The sequence below is a fragment of the Thamnophis sirtalis genome, unplaced genomic scaffold (assembly GCF_051295495.1).
Source record: "Thamnophis sirtalis isolate CommonGarterSnake01/CBP01778 unplaced genomic scaffold, rThaSir2_p1.2 scaffold_3, whole genome shotgun sequence".
NCBI lineage: Eukaryota > Metazoa > Chordata > Lepidosauria > Squamata > Natricidae > Thamnophis > Thamnophis sirtalis.
In genome coordinates, this window is record NW_028261383.1 from 28401705 (window position 1) to 28417691 (window position 15987).

Below are 15987 nucleotides of genomic sequence, written 5' to 3' on the forward strand. Positions count from 1 at the left end.
TTGAGAATTCAATCCTAGGCAGTGATAAATGTTTGGCTGCTGATAGAATTAGACAAATGGCGAAAGTTGTGGGAGAGGAGTTATAAATTAACAATGTCAACTGCATATAAAGAAAACATATATAAAATGTTTTACAGATGGCACTTTCCACCAGCAAGACTGGCTAAGATGTTCAAGGATATGTCTGCTTAGTGCTGGAAATGTAACCAGACACCAGGCTCATATTACCACATGTGGTGGACATGCCCAAAGGCAAAAAAGATATTGGACTAAAATACACACTTGGATAGAAAAAATGATAAAGGAACACATAGACCTAAAACTAGAAATATTTATCATACCAGAAAAATATAATATAGGGAATATGTACTTATTGCTACATGTGTTAACAGCAGCTAGAATTGTATTTGCACAACATCGGATGAGCATAGAGATCCCTACAGAAGAGAATGTAATTAAAAAATAGAATGTGCAGAAATTGAAAGATTAACTCTGAAACTTAAACACAAGGAAGGCACTAAATATTTCTTAATATAGGATTCGTTCTATCAATGTATTATCGAACGTATTAATGAACAAAAGTTAGATTTCAAAAAATACAAGAGAATAACTAATTTTGTAAAAATGGTTTACCAAATGGATAAGTAAGCACTATTGTCATTATATGCTTATTATCAATGTTATGATGGGATCTTTGTTACTATATGATTATTACTAATGTTATGAATACTATTGTTATGATGATTATGATTGCTCAAACTAACTATACCTAGAGAACACAGTTTTATATAGATATTGAATTTTTTTGCTCTTTCTATATTTAATAAAGAAAAAAGAACAAAGAAAAGTTGACTCAGCCTTCCATCCTTCAGAGATTGGTAAAATGAGGACCCAGATTGTTGGGGGCAATATGCTGTAAAACCGTTTAGAGAGTGCTATGAACCCCTGTGAAGCAGTATAAAAGTTGAAGTATTATTGCTATTGCTAAAGTTGTCACCACACAATAGTTGACAAAGCATTTTAGACTTTATACTTCTGGAGGTGAAACAATTTGCACTGGCATAACTCAGGACTGGTTAGGACTCTTGCATGTAAAAATTGAGTGAGGCTGAATGATTTTTATGATTGTTTTTTTTTTCCAGAACAATGGATGTATACATACCTATATTCACATTTTACATTCTTCACATCACCTCCTACTGGAGTGCAAGTGAGACCAGAAGGATTCGTATTGATTTTGACGGTTACGGCACTTTGGTCATCCATGGCAGTGAATGACGTTTGCCAAGTATGATGATGACAGTCTGGTTCCTTCTGGTTATTGCCCCCACAAGGCGCGAAAAATTCTCTGAGTTTTGGCACAGGTGGGCTCTCATCGGTCTCCTGTTGAATAGCAAATATGTTGGTTAGTAATAAAGCTATAATACACGAGTACATGAATTTAAAATGCAAATGCAAGGACACATAGATCGCCTTTTCCCCAATTTAGCAGCCAATATGGATACTGTATATAGGTGTCAAGTGCAAAAGACCAGGTCTCCAGTGAAGGTCTAATTAAACTGATTTATTGCTAAAATGCCTAAATGCACAGGAATCTCTTCAACTAATGGTTCACACTTGCTTGGAGTTAAATAAGAGTCAACTGAATTCAGGGGGGAATTGGATTTAGACCTCTTGTGGCCATGTAGGGATTCTAGGCTGATCCTTCATTTAACTCCACACCCAGATTCTGCCATTCCTTCTCTTCTAATAGGACTGCAATTCCCAGAATTCTCAGTAACTTCTTGAGAATCTTAGAAACTGGATTGGTTGGAATGGCACTGATTTTGCAGTATTTTGCATCCTCCTGGCCAGAAGGGATGGTGAGTGCAGACATAAAATGCAGAATTAAATGATTTAAACTATATTTGGCCTATCACTCTTCCTAAATGATTCTCATTTCCCCATAACAATTTGTAGTTTAGAATCATCTAACCATGATACCAAAGGAACAGTCCCTCTTTGAGGTAGATGGCTGGTTTAGAAGTGAAATATAAATTTTAAAAAAAGTAATAACAGCTGGCTGGGTGATGCTCTAAAGCTGTATTTCTCAACCATGGAAGATGTATGGACTTCATTTCCCAGAGTACCACAACCAACATAGTTGGCTGGAGAATTCTGGGAGTTGAAGTCCACAAGTCTTCAAAGTGCCAAGGCTGAGAAACACTGAAGATTACTACCCTGTTTCCCCAAAATAAGACCTCCCTGGATAATTAGCCCAATTGGGCTTTTGAGCACATGCACTAAAATAAGCCCTCCCCTGAAAATAAGCCCTCCCTGAAAATATTGCAACACAGCAGCAGTCATGAGGTGATCATGCTCATTGCCTCCTGCACCTCAAAAATAATAAGACCTCCCTAAAAATAAGGCCAAGTGCTCCCTAAAAATAAGGCCAAGTGCTATCCCGGGGGTCAAAAGAAAATAAAACCCTGTCTTATTTTCAGGGAAATACAGTATAACTAGCAATGGAGAGAAGACTAACATTAGGATACCTCCTTCTGCACCCTGATGTATATGTGTAGATGGAACAAATGCTTTTTGATTCTCCCCTGTGAAGGATATATAGATAGTCCTTGACTTACAACCATTCCTTTAGTGATTGTTCAAAGTTATAACGGTGCTGAAAAAAGTGACATACAACCATTTATTAGACTTACGGCCATGTCAGCATCCCCATGGTCACGTGATCAAAATTTGGATGTTTCCCAATTGGCATGTATTTATGATGGTTGCAATGTCTTGGGTTATGCGTTCACCTTTTTTGACCTTCTGATTGTCGGTGGGGAAGCAAGATTCACTTAACAATCAACTGCAGTGATTCACTTAAGAACTGTAGCAAGATTGTAAAATGGGGCAGTTTAATAACTGTCTCGCTCAGCACCAGAAATTTTGGGCTCAATTCTGGTTGTAAATCAAGGACTATCTGTATAAAAGAGAAGGCTTTTATGATTGGCTCTTTGTGGCAACGAATGTTTCATTCCCATTCCTGTGACTCTCTCTAAACGCAGTTGTGTTACCTGGATCCCTGGATTAGATAGAGACTCTCCTTAGACCATTATCAACTTGACTTTTATCTCTATGGACTTGTTTGAAAAAAGGAAGCTCTCGTGCCTCTTTTCTATATAAAATGCTTTGAGTTTGCAGTGTGTTGAGTTTATGCCATTTTGGTGGGAAAATGACAACTGTTGGCTGTTTTTGTATAATGAGTAACATAAAATATAAAGTATTATATATTATTATATTATATTATATTATATTAATTATATTATATTAATTATATTATATTATATTATATTATATTATATTATATTATATTATATTATATTATATTATATTATATTATATTATATTATATTATATTATATTATATTATATTATATTATATTATATTATATTATATTATATTATATTATATTATTATATTATATTATTATTATTATATTATATTATATTATATTATATTATATTATATTATATTATATTATATTATATTATTATATTATATTAATTATATTATATATTAAAATATAAATTTAAAGTACGGGAACGTCTTCATGGTGGGCCAGTTTCTGCTACTCTCCAATGTTGCTAAATCAAGCATTAAACATAGCAGAAGAAATAATCTTTGTTCATCTGAGTCTGCAGAAATCAGTTTGTGAGTCCTTGGTAATATAGGAAGTCCTCAACGTATAACCAAAATTGAACTCAAAATTTCTGTTGCTAAGTGAGATGCTTGCTAAGTGAGCTTTGCCTCATTTTACGACATTCCTTGCTACATTTGTTAAGCGAATCACTGCAGTTGTTTAGTTAGTAACATGATTATTAAATGAATCTGGTTTCCCCATTGACTTTGCTTATCAGAAGGTTGCAAAAAGTGACCACACGGCCCTAGGACACTGTGATCGTCATAAACATGAGTCAGTTGCCAAGCAGCCAAATTTTGATCATGAGAGCATGGAGATGAAGAACAGAAGTATTCCCAGAGGATTAAGTAAGGAAGGAGTGCTGTGAATAAAATTTCAGGCTTACCAAAGCTGTTTCAGGAACGACGCTGATGGGAAGTTTCAGGTAATTCTGAGCAGAACCGCTGCTAGCAGTGAAGGTCACAACGCTGGGGGGGAAAAAAAAACATTTGTGGATTCATTAAACAGCAAACCGTACGTTTTCTTCCTTCTGCAATCCTGCTCCACTCTGCTGCATTATGACACAAAGAAAAGGGAATCAAGCTGTTCTCCAACGTACCTGAAGGTAGGACACGAAGCAATGGATGGAAACTAACTAAGGCGAGAAGCAACCTAGAACGGAGGACAAAATTTCCTGACAGTTAGAACAAGTGGAACAACTTGCCTCCAGAAGTATTCTATTCTTTCAAAAAACTTTTTAAAAGTATTATATTAAAATTTGGGTTTGTGCCTTGACACATTGATTAATGAGTTTAATTAACCAGTGGGGCAGCTTGCCTCCAGAGGTTGTGGGTGTTCCATCACTGGAGGCTTTTAAGAAGAGACTGGGCAGTCTCTCGTCTGAAATGGTACAGGGTCACCTGCTTGAGCAGGAGGTTGGACTACAAGACCTCCAACAGTTTTCAGAAATGGATCACTTTGCCTTCTTCTTTCTTCGTACCCTCACCACCGTCCTGGCCTTCCGCACAGCCCTCAAGAACTGGCTAGCCCGTCAGGCCTGGGGACAAGGATAGTTACCCCTCCCGAATGATGAATGTATGTTGCTTATTACTTTTATTATATGTGTCTATGTTATTGTTTGTACTTCCCCTCCCTGATTTTATGTGAGCCGCCCTGAGTCCCCTCAGGGAAAAGGGCGGCCTACAAATGTTAATAAAATCTAAATCTAAAATCTAAATCTGAGGCTGAGAGAGAGGAAGGGGCTTAAAGTCCCCCAGCTAGTTCTGTGCCTAGGGCAAAAGTAGAATTCAGGTTTCCCCTAGTCCCGTGATGGTGAACCTATAGCACGTGTGCCAGAAGTGGCACGCAGAGCTATCTCTCTGGGCATGCAAGCTGTCACCTGGTGCTCTTCCAGCTTCCGGCAGACCGACCAGCTGGTCCTCATGCACATGGGAGTGCCAGAAACCCAGAAGAGCAACCGCTCAAGGCACATACTCACACCGGGAAGATGATCGTCCGGTTTCCGGCACGTGCATGCACACAAGCCAGCTGGTCTTTGCGCATGCATGTGTGCCAGAAACTGGAAGAGCGGGTGACTGGGACATCATCTTCCAGGGACGCTCATGCGCATTGGGTGGCTGCTCTTCTGGTTTCTGGTGCATGCATGTGCACCGGCCAGCTGGTGTTCGCACGTACATGCATGCCACAAAATGTGGAGTTGGCCAGGTTCACCAACACTGCCCTAGTCCAAATGCCTTTAATAAGGACACTGTTATTTAGCTAGATCCGCCTTATCTATCTAAGCAATATATTCTCCTCTTTATCCAGAAAAAAAAATTCTGCCAGGCATTTTTCATTCATCAAAGGGATCACAAATCTCCAGGATTCTCTCTTTGCTTTTCTCTCTTTATCCCCATCTTTGCCGATTTTTGATATCCACCACGGCTGTGTTAACCAGTTCTACCACAAAACCGCGGATGACAAAATCGCGGTCGACGAAAGCGCGTATGTGACGTCATCACAGTGCGACGGAAAAGATCGAAAAATGTAAAAATAAAGCGAAAACCTTACCCTAACCCCCCCAAACCTAACCCTAAACCTAACCCTAAACCTAACCCTAAACCTAACTCTTAACGTAACAAAAAACCTAACGCTAACCCTTAACCTAACGCTAAACGTAACGCTAACGCTCTAACCCTAACCCTAACCCTTAACCTAACCCTAACCCTAACCCTAACCCTAACCCTAACCCTAACCCTAACCCTTAACCTAACCCTTACCTTTATGTGAATCGGCTTGCTGTAATTTAATTTTTATTTCAATTTTTTGATCTTTTTCGTCGCGTTGTGATGACGTCACATACGCGATTTCGTCGACCGCGGTTTTGTGGAACGTGGTTTTGACAGGTCACGGTGTTAACCTACCTGGAGGCATAACTGTCGTTCGCAGTGGGTGCAATAAAGGTTGCTGTCAGGGTAACATTTTCTCCTGTGTCCAGGAAACGCTCTTTTGGTTCATAGCCGCTCATGAAACTCCGATCATCCCAAACTTTAAAAGCAAATGTTTTAGCTTCTCCGTAATTGACCACCAGCACAGAGACTTCTAAGGTCCCACCAGGTGCCATGGTGCCTGTGGGGTGGAAAATGGCAACGTGCTCATAATATAGGTAAAATATGGTCATAGTACAGGCAGCCCTCAACTTACGACTGCAAATGAACCCAAGGTTTCTGTTGCTAAGCAAGATAGTTCTTAACTTTGGAGTTTTGCCCAATTTTACCACCTTCCTTGCTCATTGTTGTTCAGTGAATCACTGCAGTTGTTAAATTAGTAATACGGTTGTTAAGCGAATCCGGTTTTCCCATTGACTTTGCTTGTCAGAAAGTCATAAAAGGTGATCACATGACCCCAGGACACTGCAAATGTCATAAACATGAGTCAGTTGCCAAGGGTCTGAATTTTGCTCTGTGACCATGAGGATGTTGCAATGGTTATAAGGGTGAAAAATGGTCATGTCACTTTTTTCAGTGCTGTTGTAACTTTGAATAGTCACTAAATGAAGTGCTGTTAGTCGGGGACTACCTGCATCCTGAAATATCAATTATCTATCAGATGCCATAAGAAAAAACAGTAAGTCTTTCTTCAATTTCACATATTTCAAAACTGTTGTAAGTCGAGGATTTCTTGTACTTAGGACAATTGCTTATGAGTTGCTCTTGACAGAAAGATGAGTGGCATATAATTTTAATAAATACAAATATTCTAGCCCAAACATCTGGCTGACTGTGCAACAAACTATAATAACAATGGTCAGAGCATCTTGAGCTCACATGATCACCATTTGTGACCTTCCCAGCCAGTTTCCGAACAATTAAATTCAATGGGGAAAACCAGATACACTTTTGAATAGAATGGAATGGAAAGGAATGAAATAGAATAGAAAAGAAAAGAGCATAGCATAGCATAGCATAGCATAGCATAGCATAGCATAGCATAGAAAAGAAAAGGAATAGAATAGAAATAGAATAGAAATACAATAGAAATAGAAGTAGAAAATAGAATATAATAAAAATGGAATAGAAAATAGAATAGGACTAAGGACTAGGACTAGAATAGAATAGAGTACAGCACAGAAAAGAATAGAAAAGAAAAGGAATAGAAATAAAGTAGAGTAGAGTAGAGTAGAGTAGAGTAGAGTAGAGTAGAGTAGAGTAGAGTAGAGTAGAGTAGTATAGGAATAGGATAGAATTCTCTATTGGCCAAGTGTGATTGGACCCACGAGCAATTTGCTTTTGGTACATATGCTCTCAGTGTACATAAAATAAAATAAAATAGAATACATTCATCAAAAATAATAAGATACAACACTTAGTGATAGTCAAAGGTTATTAATAAGCAATCAAATTATACTAGGAAACAATAAAACAATATACATTTTAAAGATACAAGCAACATGGTTATAGCCATGTGGAAAGAGATAGGTACTAGGAAACAGATTGGTACTAGGAAGGAAGAGAAGAATAATTCTTCTAATAATTATAATTATTATTACCATAATAAATTATAGAATTATTTATAAAATAGAATAATAAAATAAGAGAATAATAATATCATATCATATCATCTCTCATCTCTCATCTCTTATCTCTCATATCACATATCATATCATATATGTTATCATGTTATCATATATGCCATATATCTCATATCACATCATATGCAATACAAATCATAAATCATACGTATCATATAGTGGTGGGTTTCAAATTTTTTTAGCTCTCTTCTGTAGGTGTGACCTGCTTTGTGGGAGTGGCTTGCCAGCCATGTGACTGAGTGGGAGTGACTTGCTGGCCATGTGACTAGGTGGGCGTGGGCAACTTGTAAAATGTGGTGAAACTCACTTAACAATGCTTTGCTTAAAAACCAAAATGTTGGCTCAGAAACTCTGGCATTTGAAGCACGCAAGTCTTAAAGCTGTCAAGTTACAAAACCCTTGCACCCCTAACCCTTTAGAAAAAAACCCCCACAGGTGTTCAAATTTGACAGCATTAAGACTTGTGGACTTCAACTCCCAGAATTCCTCCTCCAGTCATGTTGGCTCAGGAACTCTGACACTGAAGTGTGCAAGTCTTAAAGCTGTCAAGTTACAAGACCCTTGCATCCCTAACCCTTTAGAGAAAAAGAAACCAGCGGTGTTCAAACTTGACAGCTTTAAGACTTGTGGACTTCAACTCCCAGAATTCCTCCTCTCGCTCTTCATCTTGATGATATGGGGACAGACTGGGGGGAGGGAGCTGGAACCGGTTCTAAATGGCACTGTAGATTTGGGGGACTTCTTCTATAGAAGAGGTTAGAACTGGCAGGAACCCACCCCTGGTATTGTATCATATCATATCACAGCTTTACGTATATGGTATCATATATCATATCATATCATATCATACCATATCATATCATGGTAGTAGTCAGTGGAGCTACCTTGGATAGTTCTGCAATTTCTCTCATGAGTATAGAGAGGGACTGTCTGTCTTCCCGTTCTATTATTAGATTAAGAAATAACTAGGTGTTAAAATATTTGATAGCCCAGAGAAAAACCAGCCAAATACAATTAGCAGGAAATCCTGGATAAGGGATGTTTGAGATATAAATATTTAGAGATGCAGGTAATTTGCATGCCACCAAACAGCCAGCTAGCAAGTTTTCATGGAATTCTTGATTTAAATCTTGAAAGCAGAAGATTTTCTGATGAAAAATGAGGAGATAGGAATAAGCATGAAGAAGCAAGCAACAGTTCTGGTGACATTTTAGGAATCAGAAAAAGAACAGGATGCAAAACTAGTGAAAGAAACTTTGTAGGGGATAGTGTGTGTTTGGGGGATGTGTGTTAATGTAGCCACCTATCCATCCAGTCAGGAAAAGGTGCTGCAAAATAAGAATGCAAAAATTTGCTTGGAAAATCACACTGCAAAAAGCATTAAAAATGCAAGCGTTGAGAGGAAATACATGTAAAAACTCATAAGCAAACTTTTTTTCTGTTTTCTTTTTCTTTTTTTGACAAGACCTGGACTAAGTGAAGAAAAACAATGCTAGAAACTGAACCAGAAACAAAACGGCCAAAACGGTGTTATTGCTGATATATTCCATCCTGCTAGAAACTTACTGTTCTGTTCTGGCAGAGGCAAAATCTGCACAAATTCGGTGGTGATGGAATCACCACTGATTCGCACGAAGGGGAATTTGCCTGGAGAAAGGCCCTCCACTTTCAGTAAGGTTCTCTGGAAGGAAAAGAGGGAGAAATTACTATTAAAAATCTTCCACATTGTTCCTGTGCATATTTATAAATTGTAATTGAGACATATTGCAGGTAATATTTGATTTACAACAGTTCACTTAGTGACCGTTCAAAGTTACAGCGGCACTGAAAAAAGAAACATTTTTCACAGTTACTGTTGTGGCCCACCGGCGGCCTGCAGAGCTGGCAGCAGAGTCGGACAGTGAGGAAGTTGGGAAGAAACATGGGCCAATCCTGGAGTCAGGGGAAGCCTCGGACGAGGACTCTGCATCAAAGACAGAGAGGGGGCCAGGACCATCTGGTAGTTATATGCGGCCTCCGGACTCTGACATCAGTGAGGCAGAAGAACAGTATGAGCCTGTTCCCACTGTGCACAAGCACAGAGCTTCCAGAAGGCAAGAACAATTAAGAGAAAAGGGATAACTTGGGAATAGGGCTTGGAGATGATTAGCCTCTGCCATAAGACATAAAAGAGGTACAAAGGGACATGAGCCTTTACAGGAAGCAAGTTTGCTTATCCTGGTAAAGTTAAATGTGGGCGCATTACCCTAAAAGACTGTGGCAGACATCTGTGGGACTCTTCACAGACTGTTTATGAATCATTATGGGCTGTGAATGACCATAATTCACGGCTATTTAAATAGAAGAGGTTTTTGGGGACTAAGCATGAGATTTCTGCTTTATCAGGAAGCCTAGGTCAGAACACTTATAATCAGGTTCGCTTCGCGTGCGCTTTGCCACAACAAAAACTACCTGTAGAAGACTTGCAAACAATAAGAATCTCCTCTCAAAGACATCTGCTTTCAGGTTTAAACTCACCTCCCTGATCCCAACTTACTGCCTGCGTGTAGAGGGTCTACGAGGAGAGGAGTATGTCAAAAAAGTCAAAATGGTAACCATAACCACACGATCAAAGCCTGGGTGGCGTGGTGGTTACAATGCAGCATTGCAGGCTAATTCTGCTGACTGTCAGCAGTTCGATCCTGACCGACCCCCCTCTTTTTTTTTACATGTGAGGCATTTAAATAGAGGGGTATAGCTTTAATGGTGGCCCCCATCTAACTTTTCTGCCTCACTATGACATGCCATGAATGTTGACTTTTGCGAAAGCTCAGTTTGGAGCATCCTTTGGTGTTTCTAAACTGGAGAATTTCTACCATGGTTGGTTAATTGATCACCATTTGGGTACATTAAGGTGCATCTCTCCCATCGTTTCTGAATAGTAGCCAGGTGATAGTCAAAGGCAGTGGCTAAATTGTTGGACTGGAATCGGGGCATCCACAGCTTTAAGTTCCTACTCAATCAAGATGGTTACTAGCTTATATATTAATGTGTAAAAGCAAAAAGTTGAGGTTGGAGTGCGTTTATTGTGTATCGTGCCAAGAAGAGCTGAAAGTCAATGTCCCTTTTTCTTTCATTTTTTCTCTTTCCCCTTGCATCTCACATCCCCTTTTCCCTGCTCCCTTCCCTTCCCTTAATTTTCTATTTTTTCTTCTTTTCTTCTGTGTATTTTATATAATTAAAAAATAAAAATCTTTTTTTTGGGGGTGGGGGGAGAGGATCATTAGCTCACTTTGGACCAGTCTTTATTTCCCCCGTCTTCTCTCAAAGGGTTCCTGATAAGACAATCTAAGTAAAGAAGGAGCTGTGTTTAACCAGATAATTAGTAGGAAAGGATACCTACTGGGCGATGCAAGGAAACTGGTCCATAGGCAAAGGGATTGCCTAAAGCATCAAAGGACTGGTTCAAAGGAATAGACTCTAGAGGGGTTCCGTCTTCAGAAAGAGGCACCAGGCGCAGGATTTGCATGCCGGCAGAATCCCCCATCAGCTTCATGGAGACGGTGTAGTTCGACCCTGAAGCAGATGCAGAAGCGTCAAGAAACAAACCTACCTACCTACCTACCTACCTACCTACCTACCTACCTACCTACCTTCCTTCCTTCCTTCCTTCTTTCCTTCCTTTCTTCTTCCCTCCCTCCCCTCCCCTTCCTCCACCCCTTCCCTTCCTCTTTCCCTTCCCACCTTCCCTGCTATATATCTCCAAATCTACTGAAGCCCTTTAATTTCCATCTCATTTTATTAGGTTGTCCTTGACTTACAACCACAATTGAGCCCAAACTTTCTGTTGCTGAATGAAATAATAAACAGTTAAATAAATCTTGTTTTCCTGATGACTTTGCTTGTCAGAAAGTTGCAAAAGGAGATCACGTGACTCTTGGACACTGCAACTGTCATAAATATGAACCTGTCAAGCATCTGAATTTTGATCAGGTGACTATGGAGATGCTGCAATGGTCGTAAGTGTGAAAAAGGGTCATGTCACTTTTTTCAGTGCTGTTGTAACTTCGAAGGGTCACTAAATGAACCATTGTAAGTCAAGGACTACCTATATTTTTACACTGGACGGATCTGAAGGAAAGCACAAAAAGTTACCTTGCACTGGTCGTCCTTGGATCGGAAGCATAAACTTATCCTCCTTCTGCAGAATCTGGTAAGAAAAGTCAAGCAAACTTTTGCCTCCAACCTCTATCATATAATCATTTATGGGATTCAAATTCACTGTCCAGGATCCTGGCTCGGGGATAGGAGATATCTTCACAACCTTCATGTTCGCTGTGTTGATCAACATGCTCAGAGACTCCAATTGGGAACCTGCCGTGAGGGGACATATAAATACACCCAAGAGCAGATGTAAACAAAGTGAGAATTTGAAGAAAGTTCCCCCCCGCCTCCCATTAACCTCCTGCAGCCAATCCCGTTATTCTGTTCTGTATGCCTAATTCTAATTGCTAGTGATTTATAACAGTTCAGAACTGGTAGAGTAAAGTAATATAACAGTGTTGGAAGGGACATCCTTATAGGTCAATTAGTCCAACCTCCTGCCCAAGCAGGAGGTTGGACTAATACCATTTCTGGACCTATACCATTTCTGACAGAGGGCTTTTCAGTCTCTTCTTGAACCCCACAACTTATGAGGGCAACTGAACTGGCTGAATCCCACCCCTGGTTCTAACCACGTGAGCCACTGTTCTCTGTCTGGAAGAATGTTTCTCAACCTTCGCAACTTGAAGATGTGTGTGACCTTCAACTCATGCTGGCTGGAGGTTTCTGGAAGTTAAGCCCCCAACCCTTCACATTGCCGATGTTAAGAAATGCTGTTCTAGAAGAAGCTATTGGTACCTCCTGAGGAAATGACATGTATCCCACTGCCCCTTACCTGAAGGTTGGAACACAGTCATGCTGAATGAAGCTGATGCTTTGATAGAGATGGTCAACTCTTTGAGCGTTTCATCTACAGGGATGGAGAACTGTGAAGTATACATTCGGCCATCAATCAATTTAACAGGAGCAGCATTCAGGGACTTCTCCATTATGCCCAAGACCTGTGAAAGCTGACGTTTTGTAGTAAGTACATAGAATCCACCAGAATTATAGGCCAGTTCTTCATAGCTGTTGGCAAATGTTTTAGGCTTAACCCCAGGAGCACCTGTGGAGGAGAATTAACAGAATGACAGGAGTTGGAAGGGACCTCAGATGTCTTCTAGTCCAACCCCCTTCGCAAGCAGGAGACCCTCTACCATTTCAGACCAAGAAATTGGTTGTCCAATTTCTTCTTGAAAACCCTCTGGTTTTAAAGCCGTTCCATTGATTAATTGTTCGAACTATCAGGAAATTTCTCCATAGTTCCATAGCTGGATCTTTCCTCAACTAGTTTTCATCCATTACTTCCTGTTCTGCCTTTGGTGCTTTGCAGTATAGGAAGCCCCTCCTCCCCCCGATTAAAATATTCTTTATTTTTAATATTAAAAAGAGGCAGAATATTATATTTCCCCAAAGGAGAAATGGAGAAAAATCTTAACAAAGGCAGAAACCAACCCCCAGTTTTTCTTAATAGCCTCAAGCAGAAGCCTCAAGTCTTTTGAGATGGATATTTTGTATCTCCTTAAGAAAGATTGGGCCAATCTATTCATAAACAAAACGCCTTCAGCTACAGCTGATGGGGTTAAACATTTACAGCCCCCCACCCAAATTCTAAGGACAGGACAGGACCTTTAAGGATATAATAGGATTAACCCACCACCATTAGAATAGCAAAAGGCATCAGGCTCACTACATTGCACAACCCCCTGGAGCATCTCAAACACAAAACCCTAGAACCCTATAAAGATCCATCCACTCACTCAGCCATTTTCTAAGCCACCCCAGAAACATTTGCTGCTGTCACTGAAATTTCTGGAAACCAAACAAGCCTTTTTTCTTTGCAATCAGCCTCCACTTTATTTCCATTTCTCCCGGCTTGAAACCAGACTAGATTTTTTGTCCCTACAGGAGAATAGCTTCACTGCCTCTTCTTTGTGGCAGCCCCTCAAATATTGGAAGACTGCTATAACGTCACCCCTTGTCCTACTTTTTATTAAAGTACAGAAATTTCCTTTGAAAGCAGCCTGTGAAGTACAATTAATCAGTGGAACGGCTTGTCTCCAGAAGTTGTGGGTGTTTTCTTTTCGGTTTTGGGTAAGTGGTTTTTATTTATTTATTTATTTATTTTAGAAAAACCTTCTCAACATTTTTACTGTAAATATTTACTAACCCATGGATAAAAAGTGGGCTCTTTTTAAAGAAAACCTGGGGTTTTTTTTTGGCTCTCCTGGAGGCTGAGAAAACAACTTTTTAAAGCTGGCACCTAATCCATGATGTTGGCATGCCACTGGCCCCCAAAACAATCACGTCCACACTTTCTGCACACCTTTCTTCAGAAGCTGTTTCCCTTAGCTGAAAAATGCTGGCGACTTCATTATCATCCCCACAAGAGTGGAGATTCAGTTAAATACTGAAATACTGAATACTTTTTGGTTTCAGTTAAATACAAAAGTAAATACAAAACTGACTGTCTGCTCGAAAACTGTTCAGCAACATAAACTAGACCAGTGTCAATCCCAGAAAATTTGGCTGCAGAAACTTGGTTCCTTTGTCTGTTATCTCAAGAATGTAGAAAGCTCTGCCACGCGATTCCCTCAGACGATGCAACCTCTTGGAGGGAAACACGGACACAGCTTCACATAATCTGTGCTTTAAAGACGTCTCTGAGTCTGAAGCAAATAGGAACTAGACACCAACAGGGCCAGCTCTAGGTATCTTTCTTGCCCGAAGCAAAAATCAAGATGAGTTTTCTTGACAGATTTCACAGGCAGAAGCTGATTGGGCTGGCACACCAGAAGTAATGCTAACGCATCTCCAATGAGGCCAGGAGGTGAGATGACAAGAGTCGAGAGCCTTGCGAACGACACAACTCTTCCTTTCCCTCTTGGCAACCTTTTGCCCTGCCTCCTAGGCTCTGCTGCCCCAGACAGAAGCCCTGTTATGCTTATGGTAGAGCAGCCCTTGCGTGGAACAAATTGTCTGCTGGTGTAGGGGATGGGACTCCATACTGGCAAGGGTGTAGAATTCTCTGCATGGAACACAAAGGTCTTGAAAGCAAAAGATGGATTGTTTTGTTTCCTTTCTGTCAGTCTACTTGGCCATATTTGAATGGTCCAGGAAAGGAAACTGTTCCTGTAAATTCCACCTCAAACAGCTTATGTGTTTAGAAAAATATTACCTCTCCTCCTTCCTTCCTTCCTTCCTTCCTTCCTTCCTTCCTTCCTTCCTTCCTTCCTTCCTCCCTCCCTCTCTCCCTTCTCTTCCTCTTTGCCCCTTCCTCTCTCCTTCCCTCCTATGTCTCTGCCCCTTCCTGCCTGCCTTCCTTCCTTCCTCTTTCTTTCTTTCTTTCTTTCTTTCTTTCTTTCTTTCTTTCTTTCTTTCTTTCTTTCTTCTCTCTCTCTCTCTCTCTCTTTCTCCTTCTCCTCCTTGAACCCTTCTCCCTCCCTCCCTCCCTCCCTCCTCCTCCTCCTCCTCTTTGCCTATCTAGACTGTAAAGTCACTAACACACTTTTTGCTGAGGAAGCTGGTTAAAAAAATAGGATGCAGGCTTGTAACATTTATGGGATTATTTACAAGACCTAATGCCAGGCAATTTTCTATTCTTTCTGCCTGAGAAAACATCAGAATATTTTCTTTACGTGGATTGACTTACTTCTGCGTTTCCTGATGCCACAATACCCTGTGAGGAGAAAATTCACTATGGACTTAGTAGATTCAATCAGAAGGTCCACTTCTCCCTTCAGATACTCATCTTTTGCTCCCGCATCAGTGAAGACAAAGATCTTGGATCTGGAGGGACACAAATCATTTTAGGAAGTTTGTGCTAGGGGAAAAGTAGCATGAGTGTAGGATTGCCAAGAAGGTAGCTTTCTTTCAGTTGTTCCCCTATAGAACTTTCAGAACTGCTGAAAGTGACTGCTAGGTATTTTGGAAATGGAAATCCTTCTATTCAAAAAGCATTCTGGGTTTTTTTTCCAAACAAGTTTTTTATTTTATATTATTGATATATATCAATACCAGCCTTCAGTTCCTAAAATCTCCTTCTTATTGTTTCATATATCTTAATATGTATATATATACACACACACATACATACTATTATTCTCCTCTTAT

General features: G+C 40.0%; 1 protein-coding gene across 2 annotated transcripts in view; it reads right to left on the reverse strand.

Moving 5' to 3' along the window:
• Positions 1–15987, reverse strand: part of LOC148047739 (von Willebrand factor A domain-containing protein 7-like) — a 41630-nt gene that overhangs the window by 3733 nt on the left and 21910 nt on the right. For both annotated transcript variants that reach the window (XM_087708473.1, XM_087708474.1), the window contains exons 9-16: positions 15527–15663; positions 12671–12940; positions 11887–12105; positions 11135–11307; positions 9319–9433; positions 6086–6290; positions 4069–4150; positions 1163–1383 (exon numbers count right to left, since the gene is read on the reverse strand). In XM_087708473.1, the coding sequence (XP_087564599.1) occupies positions 1163–1383; positions 4069–4150; positions 6086–6290; positions 9319–9433; positions 11135–11307; positions 11887–12105; positions 12671–12940; positions 15527–15663 (1422 nt within the window). The remainder of the gene's footprint in view (positions 1–1162; positions 1384–4068; positions 4151–6085; positions 6291–9318; positions 9434–11134; positions 11308–11886; positions 12106–12670; positions 12941–15526; positions 15664–15987) is intronic.